The sequence below is a fragment of the Columba livia genome, chromosome 3 (genome assembly GCF_036013475.1).
Source record: "Columba livia isolate bColLiv1 breed racing homer chromosome 3, bColLiv1.pat.W.v2, whole genome shotgun sequence".
NCBI classification, from domain to species: Eukaryota; Metazoa; Chordata; class Aves; order Columbiformes; family Columbidae; genus Columba; species Columba livia.
This window is the reverse complement of record NC_088604.1, coordinates 118139512-118159525: the sequence shown is the minus strand read 5'-3', so window position 1 is coordinate 118159525 and position 20014 is coordinate 118139512. Positions and strand designations below refer to the sequence as shown.

The following is a 20014-nucleotide window of genomic DNA, read 5'->3' as shown; positions in this document are numbered from 1 at the left end:
CTAGCTGCAAACTAATCATCTGGAATATTGCTGCCTTAGTTCTACATCTCAAACAGCTGCCCGTGTATTAGTGAAGGTTTCCCAGGGCAGACAGCAACCCATCTCTCACCAGTTTATTTGAAAACATCAGGTAGCAGCAGGCAGAGATTTCCCCTTTGAGAGTCTCTTCCATCTGTTCACACGTCACTGTATTTTTTTCAAGTTATTGTTCCTTTTTTTTCTACTTTTCTAAGAGATTCAGTGGCAACCTGGGGGAATGTTTGGTAAAGGCAGGCATTTTTGTCAGCCTTTTCACATGGGTGATGCACAAAGAGCTGAACCAGACGCCCCCTCACCGGGGCTGATTCAGAGCTGCACAAAACCCTCCTGCCTGCAGGAATGCTGGGGGTGAGTCTTGCATTCCTGAGTGACACCCAGATAAGCAGAAACACGGGCAGAGCAGTAGGCGAGGATGGTACCAGGCTGTAAAGTTTGAGAGATGAATGTTTCTCACTGGCCACGATCCAAGTGATGGTTAAGAAAGAAACTATCCTGAAAAAGAAAGATCTGGAGAATGGCTTTTGAGGCCGACTAAAGAAGAATTTTGCAGATCGGTTCACAGAGCAAGCACAAGCAAGACGTTTTCCTACAGAGAACAGGGAGAGAATGCAAGAACAGGATTATTTAGCCTGAGGTTTCAGAAAACCACGGGGTGTGTGTGTTGTTGCTGCAGTAACATGTGGCTCAGGGCAGCAGTGAAATCTCCCGCAGAATTTGTTACAAGAACAGCCAGCAGCTATCTGACATTGGTAGTGTTTTACCCTGACCTGACTTCAGTTTAATTAAGCACGATGGACAGAACAGGCTTGCAATGTAGCCCAGGTATTAGTTTCCTGAAGGTTTTTGTTTTCATCTAAACAAAATTCCTGTCCAGGATTTTGCCTCTGTGTTGCAAAATTTCAGGGCAGACGCCCTTGTCCTGCTTTCACTCTCTCTGTAAAACATCTCACGCATCTCGCACCGTGCAATTAATAACTTCATTACTACAGCCCACTGACTCTCTGGTCTCTTACCCTATGTGTAAGTCAGAAGCGAAAGCCGAGTTTAATCAGGCTGTTGCATGAGTAAGGGAGGGTGCGGTACCCCCTGCGCATTTAGGGGAAGGTCTGGAGTCTGTCTGGGATGCACTGGGTGTTGTGGGGAGGGATGGAGGATGACTGGGTGCTGTGGCTTCCCCCAAACTGGGCTGGTGCAGAACCTATCTCAGGAGCTGCGGACCGTATCCAGCTTGGAATTTGGAGGTGCAGGAGCGCCCTGGGTCCGGCCTTCCCACTCCCACCTCTCCAGGAAGCAGAGCTACAATCACTGCCTTGTAAAAACAGATCCCTTTCCTAAGTGTTCCGTACCTGTTGTGGAAAACCTTTGCAGGGTGAGGGGAGCAAGGAGGAAGATAGATCTAGAGAAACATGGAGGGGGGACAGCAGAAAGGGCTTGTTCCCTGGGAGCTAAAACACCACGGGTGGGGTGTGCAGCTCTCAGGGTTTGCTGGCAGAGCTTCTGCTCGTGGAGCAGCAAGGCGGTGACACAGAGCAAGGCTGAGGGAGAGGCAGGAAAGAAAACGGAAATATTTCGTAGTTTCTCTGAAATCCCAGCACGGACAGCTTGGACTGCAAGTAGGCGTCTGGGCGGTAAAATGAGCTGTGCTAACAAGCACTGCATTTGATAGTCCCGTATCTCTGCATTTGTGTGTTTGGATCGTGCAGACAACAGGTGGCAGCTATAGAGCTTACACACAAGAATTATGTGACAGATTCTGCTCCGAGGGCGGCAAGCACGGGGTTGTGCTTCCCAGTGAACAATTTATGGGAATCTGTCCTTGCCAAATGAAGGACCCAAATACAGGCACAGTCACAATCCTGACAGCAACTCTGTAGCCATAGCGGAGGTGCAGTTTGGGAGGGGGCTACCCATGGGAGAAGTGCTGGCCCCAAGATGTGCATTCAGCTCTCCCACAGCTGGGAGAGCAGGGTTTAAATACCCTTGGGTAGGGCTTAAATACCGCAAGTGTTTGGACTTGGACTATAGGTGGTTCTCACACTCTGAGGAAAATCCTTGGCCTGTGTCAAGCAAGCGAGAAATGAGTAAATCCTCTGCTGAAGGAAAACCGGAGGGTTCCTCAGCCCCCATGTATAAAGCGCTGAGGAGAGGGAAGCACAGAGGGCTGGGATGCAGGCTGTTATCGGCTCTTTCTTTTGCAAAGTGTAAAGCTATAGTTTGTTTAAACTGGCACAAATTGGGAGCGATTCCACTGTTGCCTCAGAGAAAAGCAGAGAACATGACAGAAAAATCAGGACTGCCCAGTCCCTGTGACCGTTAGGAATTCTGCAGTGATTTCTGCAACATCTCTTGGGGATATGACAACACCTCTCTGTTTCATTGCTTTAGATATCTGAAACCAGTTTTGGTTTGTCCAGCAGCTTCACAAATCCTCCTAGCTTCATTCTTTCCCTGCTTTCCTGATTGCTGTGCGTTGCAGGGTGGAACCAAATTTGGTGGCTGCTGCACATCTGGTTCTTCCAGCACAGGATCACTGAGTGATCTCTTTGCATTCTGCATTACATACGTAAGTTCATTTCTATAGGCATTTCAGCTCCTTACTCAACTTAGGAACAAGTTTAGGGTCAGATGCCACAGTGAAACAGTAATAGGGACAGAAAATAGGCCTGTATCAGAGGCCTTCTTAACAAGCAAATAATTTAAAATAGTACCTAAAACATTTTTAAGTGGAGGAAGGTAGACAGGGGTGCTACATTTCTGAACAATTGTGTAATCACTACTTGGATCGTGGTAGCTCAGTCTGCAGGAATTTGGAACACCGATGGAGTGTTTTCTGTTCCCTATTCAAGTGTTGCACAAGTCATGTAGCTTTAAAATATGTATTTATTCAGCTCTAGTTCTGTTAAATGCTGGCCTTCTAGCAATGGCTAGTTTAACGGTGGGGGTTGCATGGCTGTAACAGAAGAAAATTTGCTGTACAATATCCTCAGGATACCTGTTCTGGATGCTTAAAGAGATTGTTGCAATTAAAAATACTAGATTAAAAAATGCTCAATGGCTAGACACTGTTTATTTAAAAACTTCCAGCTGTACAAAAGGCAAACAAAGCTGATTTAATTTTCAGAATGTTGATGGACTTGCCATACTGCATCCAGTGACTTTGGCTTCAATATTTAACAAAAACTGTAAAGAGTCCAGTCATATTACAAGATGAATTAACCATGTACAATATTTATTAGCCAGCAGTTGATTTTTCATTTGATCTTTGGTCTTCTTAGCTGTGGGGAGAGGGAAGAGAGTTTCCTTCATCTCATTCCTGACCTCCCGTTAATTTATGAAACAGATCTTCGTCCAGTGTTTCATTCTGGTCTTTGGAACGCGTTGACAAGAAGATGTAGCCCCCAATATACTCATGGATGATTTTGCAGTCTGCGCTCAGACACGTGAAAGCGATAAAGACATTCTGATCAAACTCAATTGCAACCTAAGGAGAATATGTACGGTAAAATCAGGAACAGAAATAAGCAGCATCTGGGAAAAAAGAGCAAGTGTGAGAGCAGCCGGACCACAAATACTGTGATAAAGCAGGACCTGTCTCTCCTAACCAAGATTTCTGTGTCTGCTGGATGTTGAGGCTGTTTGCCTGCTTGTTTCTTAATTTTCTGCTACGGCAGGTCCCTCTGGTGGTCAAAAATCTTGTTGCTTGTTCAGGCAGGCAACAAAACCATGTTTTTAATTAGATATTTTCCTAATGGCATATTAAGCGAATGCTGAGAAGAGCGGGAATGGCACTCAGTATACTTGAACCAATAATGTTTAATACTGTCCATTGTTATGTGCTGATTTTAGATTAGCTTTTGGGGGCCAGGTTTTGATTTCCAGCTGCTGTCAGTTCTAAAACCCAGCAAACTGAGGTTAGTCACTAACTGTGGATTCTGCCTTTTTTTGAGAGGGATTTAAAGCAAACCCAGTAGCTTCACCCAGTGGTACAGGAGAGTATTAGGGATCATGTCTGATCCCTCCTGCAGATGGATGTGGAAAACTCTATAAGCAGGAACAGTTTCCAGGCTGCTTGAATTTACATCAAGTCACACTAGTTCCACCCCAAAAATCTGAGATCCTGTATCCTCAGTCCGTAACAGAGACTGAATCACCACAATTTAGAGGATGACACATGAGCTAGACTATACAGAGAGCTAAAATGAGATTTTTACTGTGACAGAGCAGTAAACATAAAGGGTTGGAATTTACTTCTGAGTCTCTGTATGTCACCCCACCAAAATCAAGGGCAGTTTATAAAGAATAAGCTCGGTAAGAACCTTTTAAACTGGAGATCTTTTAGTTTCGGAATTCTGACTAGAGACTCTATTAAGAAAAAAATGTAGACAGATTCTTTAAAAACGTGTCACAGCATGTTCAAAGTCTTTTCGCTCTGAAGTTTACAAAGATTTTTCTGAAGTTTTACCTGGCGGATTTCCCAGTTCACATTCCACTGCTTCATGTTGGAAAACCTCCACGTTGTGATGGGATCTCCTGTGGCCATGTCTATTCGGATCAGCCTGTTATAGGACACCCCAAGTACATCATCCTTCTTGCTTCCTTTAAACCTGAAAAATAAAGAAAAAACCCAAACCTTTGAGCAGCTCTGGTTTGCAATGACTTATGTCCAGAGAAACACTTCACCTGCGCTCCTCTGAAAATGCAAAAAATGAGGGAAAAGTCACAACAGCCTGGGATTGAGGAGAACTAGGACCCTTCTTTGGAATAGTATTTGGTATAAAGCAAAAATGGAGGCTGGTGAACCATGGTATAAGACAGAAAATAATCAGGCAGGTAGATCTGGCTGAAATCTTTCCAATTCATTGTTTTCTGCTAAAAAAGACCCTTCTGCCAAAAGGTGTGAATCTGATAATATTTTTACTGGACAAGTGTCAACAATAATTTTCGTTGCTTCATTTCACTGATGTTGAAATACATTCTTCTAGTTCTATATTCACCTAAATCACAGAAGTGTATCAAAATATATTTGATATTTTATATATCGCCATTAATTTATTGAAACAACTCTGTTAGCAATATATGCATGTTTTTGAATATAAATTACACTACAAAAATACAGAGCCACTGTAACATCTCGGATTTCTTCTGATTATCAGTTTGTAGAAATTCACCACCAGATGTTTTGCTTAATGCTACAAAACGCAGGTAGGGTTACACCCCATATGTAGCCCTGGAAGAGCTGTTAGGCACAATTAAAGAAGGTGCTTCCAAGTGCGGTTTTGTCGGTGCTTTTCAGTTTTTTGGTGGTTTGTGAAGAGAAACGAATGCAGGTCAGAACACTGTTCGAGGTTAAGTGTGCAGGAAACTGCTGTGAATGCAACAGGACCTTTCTGGTGCTGATTGCCCTTCCGTATTAACCTAAAAAAGCGAAGATTTGCTGTTTTCTTAATGAAATGCCAAAGAAATTAGCATTTTATCATATTCCAGTGAGTGAGAGTTGGAGCAAACAAATACACCGCAAACCTGAGAACACAGAGTAATGCATTTTTTTACGTTTTAGTGAGTTCATGTCAATGAGAGTTTAATCCTGTGCAAAACCCGCCAGGTGTCAGTGAAGGCAGATGGAATGGGGAGTCTCACTCCAGGAATGGATCTACCAAGTGCTACTGCTATAGGAAAAACAGCGGTATGGAAGTGGGGGGGGAAAAATAACGTTTCTAGAACAGGGTGTCAAAGAACTCCCTGCAAATCGCTGCCTGTGAACCTGTTAGAGCATCTTGGCTTTGCTGTAAGAGCGCAATTACCTTACGATGTAGTAGGATAAGCCAAACTCGGGGAGGGACTGCCATGCTTGGATAAAGCGCAGCTTGGCCTCCACCAGCGTCATCTGGGAGACGTTTTGGTGGGCTTCCAGAATACGAGTGGCCAGCTGGGAAACACAGGAGGAGAGAAAGGTTGCTGTTGACTGGAGAACAAAAATACCCTCGATTTCACCAAATCAAACATTGTTAGCTTCAGTGCCATGTTTAGACACTGATTGGTCCCCATTGCAAGACGATTCTATTGTATGGTTTCCAAACGTTGCTTCGATCCACCCTCAGCAACCATTGCAACCACCATCCCCAACCATCAAGCCATGCGCAGGATACCTGCTTGGACTTGTATTTTTTGGTATAGCGTGGGGAGACGAAGCATTCTGGTTTCATATCTATGCTTTCTGGATCAGAGACAGCCTGGGGAGACATGGTCCAGTTCTTCATCTTTAGAAACGAGAGGATCTTGTGGACCTCAGGGTGGTAAGAGCTGTCGGCCATTGTTTTGCCTTTGGAGGCCAAAACACAAGCAGCCATCCACCGGGCGTATTGATTCTCCTGCAAAGACAATTGTTTGAGATTTCTGGAGAAACTGGTTATGAAAATCTTCCACTGTGTGATGAAAGCCCCTCTGGTGTTACTGGACTTCATTGTGTGGCTCTATAGTTACTATAATTCTGTTGTTCTTCCCTGGTTGGGCTTGTTCCACCAACAGAACTGACTTTGCAGAATAGTTAGGTTTTAAATTTTCAAAGGAATCATGTACTTTGGAATAGATCGTCTCGCAAGTTTTATTGCATGACTATTTTCCACCTAATGAACATTTTGACGCAGTCTGGATTCATAGATTTCAATAGAAAAGAATGGATTGAAATTTAAAACAAATGTAAGAGCATGATCCCATTACTCTCTTCTGAATAGGGGGAGTTCTAATTAAGAAAAAAATAGAACAAAACTCAATTCCCAGCCCACTGAAAACACTGTAGCAGCAAAATATTGTAATTTCTCTTTACTTTTTTGATAGTGTGTTCTTATTTTTTCCTTCATTTCCAGCAGCTTTACTTGGAAACTGATGATAAACAGAGAATTACTGTCCTTTGGTCCCCTCAACCATAAAGTGTTTGTCAGACCAACACATCATTCCTAAATTTTAGTAAACATGTAGATAATAAACTCTCTGCAACATCCTTATTTTCCTATACCAATTCTAGAACAAGACAATCATCTTCTAGACAATCTGCCAATAAATCTCAAATACAAACTTTCCCTTGTCTTGTTACTCACATTTTCGCATCTTAAATATACTTCATTCATGCCATCAGCAACAGGAATTAGCAATTTGATTCCAAACTTCTTCGCTGCAACATTTACATCTGGTACAACTTCACAGCCTGGATCACAGAAAATCAGGTAGAAATGGATTTATTTCATTACTACGTCACTAAGTACCGATTAATTCTAAAGAGCAGTACTTAAAGGTCATTTTTCTTTAAGAAATTAGAAAAAAGGAATGAAAGGAAAATTCGTACCTTTTAGGTTTAGTTTCTCAATAGGTTCTCCCTGTGCGGATTCTTTGTTTTTAAAATAAGATACTGAAGTGTCTTTAAAGACGAACCAATATGGCTTGATAGTTTTGAGTGACAGCTTCCTGGGCCTGAAAGGAAAAAAGAAATCACCGTTGTTTCTATTGAAAGGGACAGATTGCTAAGTCACTCACAAAACCGCTGTGGAACTCAAGCTGCTTTGGGCTCACACATGTGGGTTTTCTCTTTTTCTTCCATGTCTCATCAAAGCCATCCCCTAACAAAGACTAATTTTGGTTTGTTGTTCTTTTTTCACATGAACTCAGCAATACTCGTGTAACCCACTAGTGTGTTCACACGCACTAGGATTCACTTCAGTTTTTCATAGCTCCTTATCTAGATTTGCATTCATAAAACTAACTTATCATTAAACTATACAGGAGTAGAGACCACATTTTTGGCTTTATCTGAATAGTATCTAACGCAACAACATTCTATTCCTTCCCTAAGTAGGTTCTGTAGCACTCCCAGACAAGGTGATAGTTCAAACCATCTTGTTCCACTAGGGCAGGGTTATTCCAGCTCGTCACACATGTAGATAGATGTGTGTAATCCTCATTTTAATTATTTTACTTCAATATTTTGCTAATGGAAACTGATTTTTAATCATAGAATAAATTTTAAAATATCTGCGTTGGAACTGAGAATGAACTGATGGATACTAATGGTCAAACATAAACATTGTGCCAGCCTCATCTCTCTTCAGTAAGACATGAAAAGCATAATTAATTTTACTAAAAATACACTAACAAAGCCATGAGGTTTGTTAGCCCAGGTTCAATACATTTCAGGAGAGAAAACCAGAGGTATTAGGACTATTTTAGCAGAGAAATACTTAAGAACAAGCTACGAAGGTCAACGATGAAGTTAGAAAGAAGAAAAAATAACCCACATTTCTACTGTGTATTTAGTACTACCTTTAAATCTAAGATGATGGTACAAAGAGTATACAGCGAGTTGGAAAACAGTGATTTATTATACCCATTCCTGCCTTCTCCAGAGCCTTGTTAGAAATCCTAGTTCAGAATCCATTCTAGAAAAGAGTGGGGTTTTATGTTTAAATTAAGAACTAACTTGTATTTTCAAAACTGCCAAATATTTAATTTTCCAATATAGCGACATTCTTCAAAAATAAGTGACTATAATTTTTTTAGACTAACAAACTTATTCTCCACAATATTGTCACCCGCCCGAAAGCAGGATTTACTAGTGTGCTCATGTGGTGCATACTGTGAATAAATGTGAATAAAAGTTCACTATATAAATAGAGTCAGCACTATGACATGCAGAGCTTTGCATTTCAGGTTAATAATTAAGCAAGTAATTATAGCAACAAAATGTTGTTGTTCCTATAATAAATGTTTAACCCCTTACCCAGTTCCTACAGTGGTTTAGTAAGCGATTTGTCTTGTATATAGGAAATTTTCACAATGAAAAATAACTGCTGAATGCTTTTAAAAGCAAACTGCTCTGCTGCTGGGGAAAAATAATCCATTGTTACAGGCGGCTGACAGGACTTAAAAGGCTTCAATTCCCTTTCATCTTAAGCCACCTTAGTAGTTTGAACGTCAAATAAATTCCCAATTGGACATTAATAATTAACAATTCTTAACTGTTAACAACAGTTAAACATTTTCAAGTGCAGTTTTCAGTTCACCGACTACAATGTGATTTGTCAACAGAATGAATCTGATGAATATTTGTGCAGTAGGAATTGTTATCTTTCTAGAACACGAAGACTGTTGTTTGATAAACGGCATTACAGACTTGGGGTCACGGCAGACATTTAAATAGGCCATAAATCAAGATATTTCAGTGGGATCACAGAAAATCATTTTGATATTCAAAGAAAAAAGGGGTAATTTGGTTTTCTTGTTAAAAAAAATTCCCCAGTGTTGCTTTCAGAAATTATTCTCAGGGAGAGCTGAAATGTTTTTTTTTCTAGTTTTTCATTGGCACAAAACAGTAAAATGGGATTGAAAACAAAACTGTAAACTCTTGTATAAGTATAGCCCAAGAGCTGGAAAGATTTGCTGAGCATCTGGCTCAGGAGCAAAGATTTAAAGAGGATGATATTAGGCCACTCAGACCTATCAGAATCTACCATTACATTAGAAAGGAAAACTCAAGAGTTCTCTTGTATGGTTAAGCTTTTTGTTTCGTATGTTTTATTATTAGTTTTAACGACTCACCTAACTAGCCTGAGATTATCAGCAAGTTTCGGGATGTCTGTGATGTCCTCCTATCAGGAATAATTAGGAATAATTTTAGTACAATGCACTTTATAATCATCTGGTAACTGTTAAAAGATCAGGAACCAGGTAGGCTCAGAGTCAACGCACTTGAGACAGTGAAAGCAATTCTGGGATCCAAAAGGACATACCAAAATGTTATTTGTGTTGCCACCTTCCAGTGTCACTTCCAGGTTAGAAAGTGCAGCTTCTACTTCATCTACCTCTGATTCACAGGTGAAATCTTGTGCCTCTGACGATAATGATAACTTGCTTACATGATACTAAAGGAAAACATCAAATAGTCAATATATCAATTAGAGAATATCAATATGAGAATAGGCCATTTGGTCTTCTGCAATTTGGACAACTGCCTGAAGTTCTACAGTACAAGACTTTTTTTTCCACAAGGAAACAAGTATGTCCACTCTGATTTCCAGTGCAATTACTGATTACAGTTTCCTGGTTTAATTGCCACTGTTTGTATTCCTTCACTGTACAACAGTCCCTGTTCTGCAAGGTTATGAGGAAACAATTTATTATTGGTAAACATTTGTGCCTTACTACCTACAGTCAGGGACTAAGCCACGCTGCATCATGTTAAATTTCTATGTACACCGTAGCGTCCCTCTCTTCACATTGTGCTGTAGTTTTTTTTTTTTTTGGTCTGTTGTGAATGTATTTGTTTATGTATTAGAGAAATTTTCAGGAAGAATATGTGAAAAGGCGGTAGCTGGTACAGTAAGCAATGTGTCGTGGTAATCCCCTTCAGAACAGACTAATATCAACGTTACACCCTGGGTATGGTTTGCTTTAGATAATGTTAGTCAGCGCTTCCATAATTGCATGTGTCAGTTTGAAAAATGATGTGCTGCTACTGAATTTAGTTGGTTTAATTGATGATTGTTGCTCGCTCAAACAGCAGACCCCCAATCCAAGCAGAGCTGTCGGCCTGGACTCTATTTTAGTCTTGTCCTAGCCTGTGCCCGCCTCTGGAGGAAACAGGTTTTGCAGCTTGGATCAAGTACGTGCCTGTAGCGCGGCAAAGATCAGCATTTCTTCCTCCGTGCAGTCAATTTCTTCTAACAGGATGGCCCAGCGGGCTTGTTCGTATATTTGGTTTATTCGCACTGCATCATACTGGAGCAAAAAAGAACAACGGGGGGGTCATTAGTGACCAGCAAGATATAGATGAACGATTGACTGCAGCTGATCTAACATTGTGCTGAAGCCATTTGTTCCCATCCTCCCTCCAGCTCTACGTTCCCATCCTTCTCTCATGCTATTATAGCTCATGTGGTTGTGCGTAAGGTGACGGTGGCTTGCTGACCTAGCACAAAATGAGCCAGGAGTCCCTGGCTGAAGCAGAAGGGGAGGTGAAGACACCCCCTTTGTGGTAGGAGGCCTTGGGCTGGCTCAACGGAAACGTGAAACCACACCATGAGAGTGAAAATAACGTGACAGGGCTGATAGGAACGTGATGTTCAAGAGTTTGCTACTGCTAAAACACAAACTCTTATTCCTTACTTCCCCTCTTCTGCTCTTGGCTTTTTCAGTTCTGGTTCAGTATGTGTTAGACCCTGCTGTGAATGCTTTAATTCACCATCCATTTTTCAGATGGTGATTGTTTCTTATTATCTAATTGGTTAATTATCTGAAGTGACTCAAATAAATATTCAAGCCCTAGAGCTGATGAAAAGCACGTGATGGGAGGGTAAGCCATGGGGAGTGACCTCTCCCAGTAATTGCAAGCTGTTAGTAGCCTCAAGCTGTTTTGGGTTATTTCATCCTATGGCTCCATGACTGGCTGGGCCAAAAAAAGGGAAATGTTTGGGCTGCTGATGTTAAGGCATGTGCTTGAGTTTTAGTGGGGATGGCATTTCACCCCAAAACATGCCACCTGAACTAGAAAGTGGCCTTCTGTTTATGTGAGGTGCCTAAAATGAGAGAGTTCTACGGAATTTACAGAAAATACCAACGCGAAGGCCAAATCCTCAAAAATTCACATTTGAATGCTTATTTATTCACACTGATCAATGATCGTGCTTTAATTTCACTAAATGTATCACCCAAGCTGTAAAAACATGGGCTTAACACAACCACTGTGACTGACTTTTAGTGGAAATAAAGGCAAACAAGAGGCAACTTTAGCTTTCAAAATCACTTGAATGTTTTTCTAAGTCTTGACATAAATGTTATTTTTCAATCCATTCTAAAAAATAGGGCTTATACCTTTACATGATTCAGGATACTATTGGTTTAGTTTTCCCCTTAATTTATCTTGTTAAAAGAGAGGCAGGAAGCAAACCAGCCCCTCTGGAAATCTGGATTCTGTTTCTGGTGCTCTTCAGATCTCATCTTTATCCTTAAGATCTTATCTCAGGTGAGGAACAGTGATTCAGTGTCCAGAGGGGAAAAGTGCAGATGTAGCTGAGGGGAAGAAGTTGAATTTGATCTCTGAACAAATTGTAGCTAAAATTTGGTATCCTTGTGCTATAGCTCTTTGACATGAAAGCAGGCAAACAATGAATAACAAGAAAAACAAAGCTCTTACTTTTGGATTCAAATCAAAGAAAGTGTAATATTTAAAGCGTAAAAGAAGTTGATCGTCCTCCAGAATGCCTTGTTCCATAAGTGATCGTGATGAATCTAGCCAGCTGCGGAAGAAAACAACCCACAGATTCATCTGAACTGGAAAAACTATCACACCTGCAGAGCTCCAATGTACTTGTGAAACAAAACGGGGAACACACAGCTCTAATTCCTGCAAGTCTGGGGAAAATTCACAGCACTTGAGAAGGTGGAACGTTCATATGGATTTCCAGCTGTCATTGTATAAACGTGATACCCAAAATCTTCCTATTTTTACTCTGACACTATTCAAAACATCAGGGGTGGATGCCAGAAACCATTCAGTAAGTTATGGGGTAACCTATGCCAATAAGATTATTTCTTCTTGATCTCTCGAAATGGGAGGTTCATTTAACGCAGGGCAAAAGTGTACCTGTATATTTACAACTCCCACTTTCCACTGCAGTGTTTGCTGTTTTGTAATTCTAGCTACTTCTGTTCTCCAGTGAAATCTAAGGAAAATAACAAAAACGTTCCACAGATCCAAACATGCAAACCCATATTTCAATGCTAGAGATGATGCTCCTCTAACTCTTGCACCACTAAACCCCCCCAGTGCTCTGTGTTCTCTTCAACAAGCAACATTTGCTTGTGCATCATCCAGCAAGTCACCTATTTATTATCATCCATTTAAAGCCTTTAGGGTTCGCTATCTGAAGATCTCAAAGAGAAGCATCTTACCCTGCATTGAGTTTGGCTTTGTCAGCCAGAGAGCGAGGCTGGTACATCTCTGCGAGTGTCTCTGGAGAGCAGCCAGGGTGACTGGAGGCGAGGACGCTGCAGTTCTGCTCCGTCAAGGGACTGTCGCTGAACCACGTAATGGTAGAAGAAGCCGGCGTCCCACTGATGGGATCATAAACGGGCGTCATGGTTTTACTATATAAACCTGGACTTCCTGCAGGTTAAGAGTGATTTATTATTCCAAGGAAAACCAGCTCCAGATTTAGGTAGTCAACCACTTTCCATAGTAAAAGACGGACCCTTTTTTCCCAAGGCAGTATCTTGCTTGTGTTGGAGATAGGAAACACGCACTTTATTTCTCGTTCTCCTTGCAGGCTGCCAAAATTGTTGAATGTTTTAAGAGTGGTCTCAGGTTTTCAAAGAGCAGCAGCACAGGTGCCACAAGTGATCACCTGTTTTCTCATAGCAATGGAAAGGAAAACATTTAACAATACAACAGAAAAATACTGATATATTTGAGGTTTCAGTAACTTCCCAAAGCCCCTAATTTCAAGCCCAACTGTGTCTCTCTGACTACCATCCTACATTAAACTGGTCTCCCTGGTTTTAATTGTGTAACAAAGAATTTCTTCCTCTTTTTGGCTTTCAGTCAGAAGAATAAAATCATATTGGCTTTTCATTACCTGATAATCCAGAACTCACTGGAGAGTCACACAGGTTTAAAATATCTTCTGTAACTGGTTCTTTGCTATTCTTGTCTTTTTTCTTTTTCTTTTTGAGCGTGTCTTCCGATTGCTTCAACAAAGAGAGTTCTTCCGACCGTCTAATATCTACAATGGCAATTTGGGAAGTGAAGCAAGACGAAACATTTGAAGCTTAGCAGATTACATCCCAAAAAACCCCATGGTTGGTAACAGCATTTGGGGAAGCTCCATGTTGCAATCTGATTCTTATTTTTAGCAGGTTGAAAGCAGTGGCTGTGGAAAATCCAGTAATTCAGTAACAAGGCCAGAGATTTTGGGCTGTGAGAATGAATTTTGACAGGATTTAAGCCTGCTTTTGTAGCAATTGTAACTGTTACGTTGTGTTCTGCAGTCACCTTTGAGCATAATAACCTCAGTGAAATGTCTGACTTATGAATAAGCAAGAAGAGAAAAGGAACCGCTATATTTGAAGTTCACACCTTTTATTATTCACTATATTTCATGTACAACATTCTGTCTTGGCTATACACTATTCCCTAATATACTCCTGATTTAGATGTGTATTGTCAGTTGCAAACCTGGCACTTTGTTTCTGAAAAACACATTTTTGGACAATATTTACTCATGAGAAAAGTTACAGGGTTCCTGTACTGACTCAGCCTGGAAGAAAAACGTGGGTAGAAATATTTAATTCACCCCTATGTCAGTTGAACTATTTTGGCATCACTTTCTCAGAGCTGTTAGGTATAATAAAGACATATTATACCTGTGACAATCCACTGCTAGAAGGTGAAATTGAAAGCTGCACTGTAGTCAATATGAGGCGCTAAATTCCTACTGAAGATGAAGGTGTTAACAGGCTAAGCTTTGAAGTTCTGAATTAAAAGGAGGATTTTAATCCCCACTTTACCCGAAAACTAAGGGATTACAAAGACTGTTGGCAGACTTATTGCTATTGATCGTGGGCACATAGGTCTGGCAAGCTCCAAAACCTCATCTCTACTTGGAGGTGTCTCTGTTTCTGGAAGGAGTAGAGACGTGGGCACTCACATGCAGCAGTTAGGTATGTCCTGACTTGAAGAAGTTTGGAAGAATAAAAGTTTTGAACATTTAAAACATGCTGCTTCTGAAATGAACACATGTAATCAATAGGCTGAGTTGAATATCATGCATGGTACTGAAAATAGGTGATAAATCAGTTGACACCAGTAAAATCACCGGCGGTGAAGGCTGGTGTAGGAGATGGATAAGCCCAAACTCTTAGTCAATGGCTTAGAATAAGCAGGACTGAGTCCCGCTCAAGGAGGACAAGGATCCTTACAAAACCACGAACAGGACTTGGATTATCCAGTACTCCTGCAACTCATGGGACACGTTTCTGACACCGTCTGCATCAGTTATCACAAACTGACATGCACTGCATACTAAAAACCAAAAGATCTGTCTTTTGATCTTGGGTCAACTCAATCAAATTCCTCCTTGAGCAAAACAGTTTCTCGAGTAAGGACTTCACATCAAAACAACCACCTAATAAAATGCTCCAGCTTAGTTGCCAGAGGGGATTTAGCTTTACTCACTGATAATTTTGCAGATGTCGCTGACAGCTCTGAACACCATAGAAGAGAAGCTGACTTTCAGTCTCACGGTCTTCATGTTTGGCAAGCGGAGCCGCAGCATTTTGTGCTGAGTAGTGAAGAACAGCTTAGCATCTGCCTGCACCCCGCATTTATCCAGCGTCCAGTGCGTTTTCAGAAGCCAACATTTTTTTTGCTCCCACCAAAGAGCATAGTCTGACCAATCTTGTGGTATTTCTAGGAAAATACAAAATGGTTATTAATAAACTATAGAGCTAATATATAAAAGAATAGTTTGGAAACAGCGCTCTGCAAACAGGAGAATTTATATCCTACAAAATCTTCGTACTGGTACAAAGAAGTAAGGCAATGCCATGTCAAAATGCACAGGAGCTTCTTTTTGTAAAGGGAAAGCTGTACATATTATTTTAATAACACTACGTAAATTAAACAGGTCTTTACTCACTGATTTGTTCTACTAATTTCAGCATCACTCCTCCAATATGAAGGTCCCCTGTGACCCGTAGTAAAAATTCCTTTTGTACCTCTTCATGCTGATGATCAACTGTCACCAAGAGCTCCCAGGAGTGAGACCCATATTCATTTGAGGAAATCATTTTGGAAAAGTCTATGTAATGTAAGCTCTGCAAAAAACAAAACAAACAAGCAAAAGGGATATTTTTTCCACCTCTCTCCGAAACAAACGCGTCTCTCTGCAGTCTCTAAATACCTCCAAGCTGCCAAGACTTCACAGCGGCCTTGGCTGGAACTTCAGACGCCTTATCTTGTTACCTCTGAACTAGACTCTGCTCTTATGATTATTCTGGCAAGATAGACTTGTGGGATTTTTTGCTTTTATTCTGATTCCCCTGTCCCTACTCAAGTGTCTCCAGCTGGGTACAGAGAGACCAGTTTGACCTGGGTTTCACCACTATCCAATGCTAATGTGACACTGTAAAGCAGTTGTGTGTGTGGGATCTCTTTTGGCAATGTGCATGGAAATGTAGTTTCTGCTGATTTTCTGCTTGCAGAGATGTAGGTGAATCCTCTGAGATCTCAGCAGGCTCCTGCCAGGACAGGTAAACAGTAATAACCATGCCAAGCCAAACCAGAGAAAGATGCTCGATGTGGAAGCTTTGGTTATCATCAGCAGAGTTCTGCTAATTATTGAAGAAAGAGCTTGTAGGTGTAGGGGACTGATGCTGCAGGAAGTATTTGTAATAAGTAACCAGTGAGAGAAGATACCAGATTAGTCCTCAGCATCCTGTCTAACTAAGAAACAAGCCCTTGCAGCTGAAGTTTAGGCAGTAAAGTGGATTATTTCCATTTATTGCAGACTATCAGCAATTCTGAGAACACAAATCATGGAGACTCTGTCAAAGGTGCCATACACAGACAGCTTCAAAGACAAAAAATAACCAGGAGTTGTTTATGAAAAAGGTTAGAGGGGATATAACAATGGTAACAGACTTTTGTAGATACTTTAAAAATAAGTATTTAGTCGTTTAAAACTTTAGCCTAAAAGTTGGGTCAGAATCAGAAAAATTAAGGACAGTTGTCACAGGTGAGGAGTGAGAGAAGGAATGACTTTTTCCACGACTGACTGCAGGACAAGATCAGACTAGCTTAGGTTACGCTCGTAAAATTAATCTAAAGATTAAATATAGCATGACTAGAAGCAGGATGAAAATTTAAGTTCACCTATTTACCCAATGTATAATAACAAAGCTTTATGCTAGGGATTAGATAATAAAAGAGGTTTTTAGTGCCCAAAGATACTACACCAGGGCAGAGCCCAGTTCAGTGTTCACCCTGAGGTTCCCTCCCAGACCTCCTGGTGTTCTTCATGTTTCTTAACCTGTTACGATTTAAGAATTTCAACAGGAAGACTTTAGATATTTTGGTAAATGACATATCATGCAGTCTTTGTATGATGGAGTACAACATGAACCAAGTTTACAACATTAGCATTCTGAGAACAGGTTTTAAGGTAAGTTCACTGAAACAGATGACTTTGATTTCTTAAACTCCTTTGGGCCTAGGCCATGCTTGGAGTCACACCTACTCATAGAAAATTCGCTATCAAAGGAATAATAGAAATGTGGTGGTAACGACAAATTCTACTAATACAGAAAAGTGATTCCAAAAGTGTATCTGTTAAATATTAGATTGATGTCCTTCTAAATGAATAACAATATAAACAAAACAATCTGTCCAGCACAAACCCATCTTTTGGGGGGAAAATCACCTTGCCAAGGAGTTGCTGTAGTGAAACTCCTTGGCAAGGTGATTTTGCCCTAAAATTCTAAAATCACAATGACTTATAGACAGCCCTAAACCAGAAAAACGCAACTTTAGAATCAGACTCCAAGAGGCTAATTTACACCACGGAACAAATGCTATTGTTAATTAGGTTCCTGGATGTGCCAGCCTACACCTTTTCACCAGAAAGTCACTAAACCAACAAAGGTTGATACCTATCCAAGAAGTTTGTTTTTCCTTGGTAAATGAAGACATTGGGTTGGACACTGGAAAACACTCCCTCTCTCCTGCCTTTAGGATAGAACTGGGATTTTTGATTTGCACTGCTGTGTGCCAGATGGATATACTGGCTCAGGTATGTGTTGGACTGGGGGGTACACGAGGAGAGGGTCCAGTGTCCAGACACAGCTCCTGAGATGCCAATCTGGACTTTTTTAAATTTGGTTTCGCTTCCCAGTCTAATTCTGCATACAAATGCTTGTGCTGACACGGGTTAAAATGAGCAGCCCAAGGGGTGGGTGAAACTCTTTCTTTCATGGAAAAGCATGGCCTCAGCGCAGCTAATCCTGGCACTCCTCGTTATCCCCTCAAGGTGCTTTCTTCCCCGCTCCCTCATCAAACCAGAAGGGTTTAGTTTGATGATAATAAAACACAAACACCAGTAAATCCATCATAGTACACAGCACAAAGCCTAGTCTGGAAGAAAGAGGCAAACTGAGCAACAAGGATGACTAAGTGCTGTGTAATAAAACCCAAAGCAAGCCAGGCTGTGCGTGCTCCACATCTTAAAGCCTCCGGGGTACGACTGGGTGTGCTGGGGGAACACACCCCAGTTCCACCCCACTGGGGTGCAGTTGTAGGAGAGCAAAGTGGCCAGAAACATCTCTTGAGGCCATTGCTGACTCCAGTCAGTGCTTCTGCACAAGCGTTTTAGCCAACGCTGCCGTATAAAAGCAGCAATGACTCTACAAATCCAGCAAATTGCGGCTCTCAACTTCAAACTCTGTGTGCAAACCCAGGAGGGTGTTAGTTGTACTAGAGCAGAAAAAGATGGACTTTAAGGTAAAGGGCGGAGGAGAAAACAGAGTATGATGTTTCCTTGTGTATTTCTAAGGCGGGTAGTGCCCTGGCGTCTTTGGGAAGGTGGCTGCTGGAGGCGGGGGGTTCATGGGCACCGCTCCGTGCTCCCCCCAGCGCAGCTCTTGAGGAAGTACCGCAGTGACCCCGGGAGGAGATGCCCGGATCGGATCAAACCGCAGCGCTCGAAAATTAAAACTAAATAAAATAACGTGGTTGTACCGCCCTCTTCACCCGGCCCCTCCGCGGGGAGCAGCGCCAGGGGAACACGGGTTCCCGCACCGCCCCGGGTTCCGAACGGCCCTTCCCCGCCCGCCGTCCCGCACTCACTGCCGGTCTCCACTGCCCGCGCCGTCCCTCGGTCCCGCTGCCTCCGCCTGCACCTGGCGTCTGCCGGACGCGGTGGGGAGGAGCGGCACCTCGGGGAGGCGGCCCTTCTTTTCCCTTCCTTCCCTTCCCCTCCCTCCACCCGGGGGAACCCGGCCTTTGCGCAGCCTCTACCATGTGGTTCCCCAGGGCTGCTGTGCAGCAGGTGGGACAAAGCCGGGTAGTGCTGACTCGCTATTAAGCCATCGCAGGGCTGGGGCAGCCGGTGAAAAGCTCCTTCTGGTGAAGGCTGCTGAGAGAAGTTGATAGCTGCCCTCAGGAACAAAGAGTGGCAAAGGCATATCTGAAATACTCCCATATCTCCCTTTCAGGAAGTGAGAACTGGTGCGAAGTTCCCAGAAATAAAACAAGCTAAATATTAACTTTAGGGAAATGTTTGTGAGGCTACTTTAAGACTGATAAGTGTTAAATGCAGCTAGGTAGCTGTAAGTCACTCTGTAGTGACCATGGCTGAAAGATTTCTTCCTGTCCTGAAGGCTTTCCTGTCTGGCATTGGATTTTGGGTGTGAAACTGACAGAAGTGACAGTGAAAAGCCTCCTAGAGCCCAACTCAGACATGCTGGAGCAAGGAGCTTGTTGGGGGACCTCACTTCATGTATGTTTCACTGCAACACCAAAACTCCAAGGCCATTGAGCCACATCAGGTGTACAAGGGGTTGTTGCATTTAGGCTGCAGTTGTTGAGAGATTGGAGGCTGGTGGGAGAAATCTGTTAAGTTCTGAGGGTGCAATGGCAAAAAAAGGTGTATTTGTGATGTAGGGTGTGTTACAATGGGTGGGACAAAAGGGTGAGTTGATTGGAACTGGGAGAGTGCTTCTGCAAGAGGTGGATTCCTACAGAAAGCCTTTCTTTAATTAAACTTTCAATTTGGCTTGGTGGTATAGTGACTAGATAAAACACAGCGGGGGGGGGGGGGGAAGAACAATAAAACAGAAAAGGAAAAACTTGAGAAATGAGGGAAAATGTTCTTTCGGTAAACTCATCCTGGAAAAAGAGCCTCCAGGGGCTGTAGAGCTATAAAGGATGCATCTTTAA

The 20014-nt window shown here is 42.0% G+C and overlaps 1 protein-coding gene across 3 annotated transcripts; it reads right to left on the bottom strand.

Moving 5' to 3' along the window:
* Positions 1-3076: 3076 nt before the first annotated feature.
* FERMT1 (FERM domain containing kindlin 1) lies at positions 3077-19070 on the bottom strand. Of its 3 annotated transcripts, none has more exons than XM_065059882.1 (15): positions 18923-19070; positions 15720-15897; positions 15257-15490; positions 13659-13805; positions 12976-13189; positions 12218-12320; positions 10696-10803; positions 9816-9947; positions 9625-9674; positions 7379-7503; positions 7134-7240; positions 6186-6407; positions 5841-5965; positions 4502-4643; positions 3077-3567 (listed from the first exon to the last, which is right to left on the bottom strand). In XM_065059882.1, exons 2-15 carry the CDS (start codon positions 15868-15870, stop codon positions 3472-3474), a joined length of 1956 nt encoding a protein of 651 aa, XP_064915954.1. In that variant the 5' UTR covers positions 15871-15897; positions 18923-19070; the 3' UTR covers positions 3077-3471. The 3 variants fall into 3 exon arrangements, with proteins under 3 accessions (XP_064915954.1, XP_005507384.2, XP_021149986.2); XM_005507327.3 differs by having other exon boundaries at positions 3077-3520; positions 18923-19069; XM_021294311.2 differs by having other exon boundaries at positions 3077-3520; positions 15799-15897; positions 18923-19006.
* Positions 19071-20014: the final 944 nt, after the last annotated feature.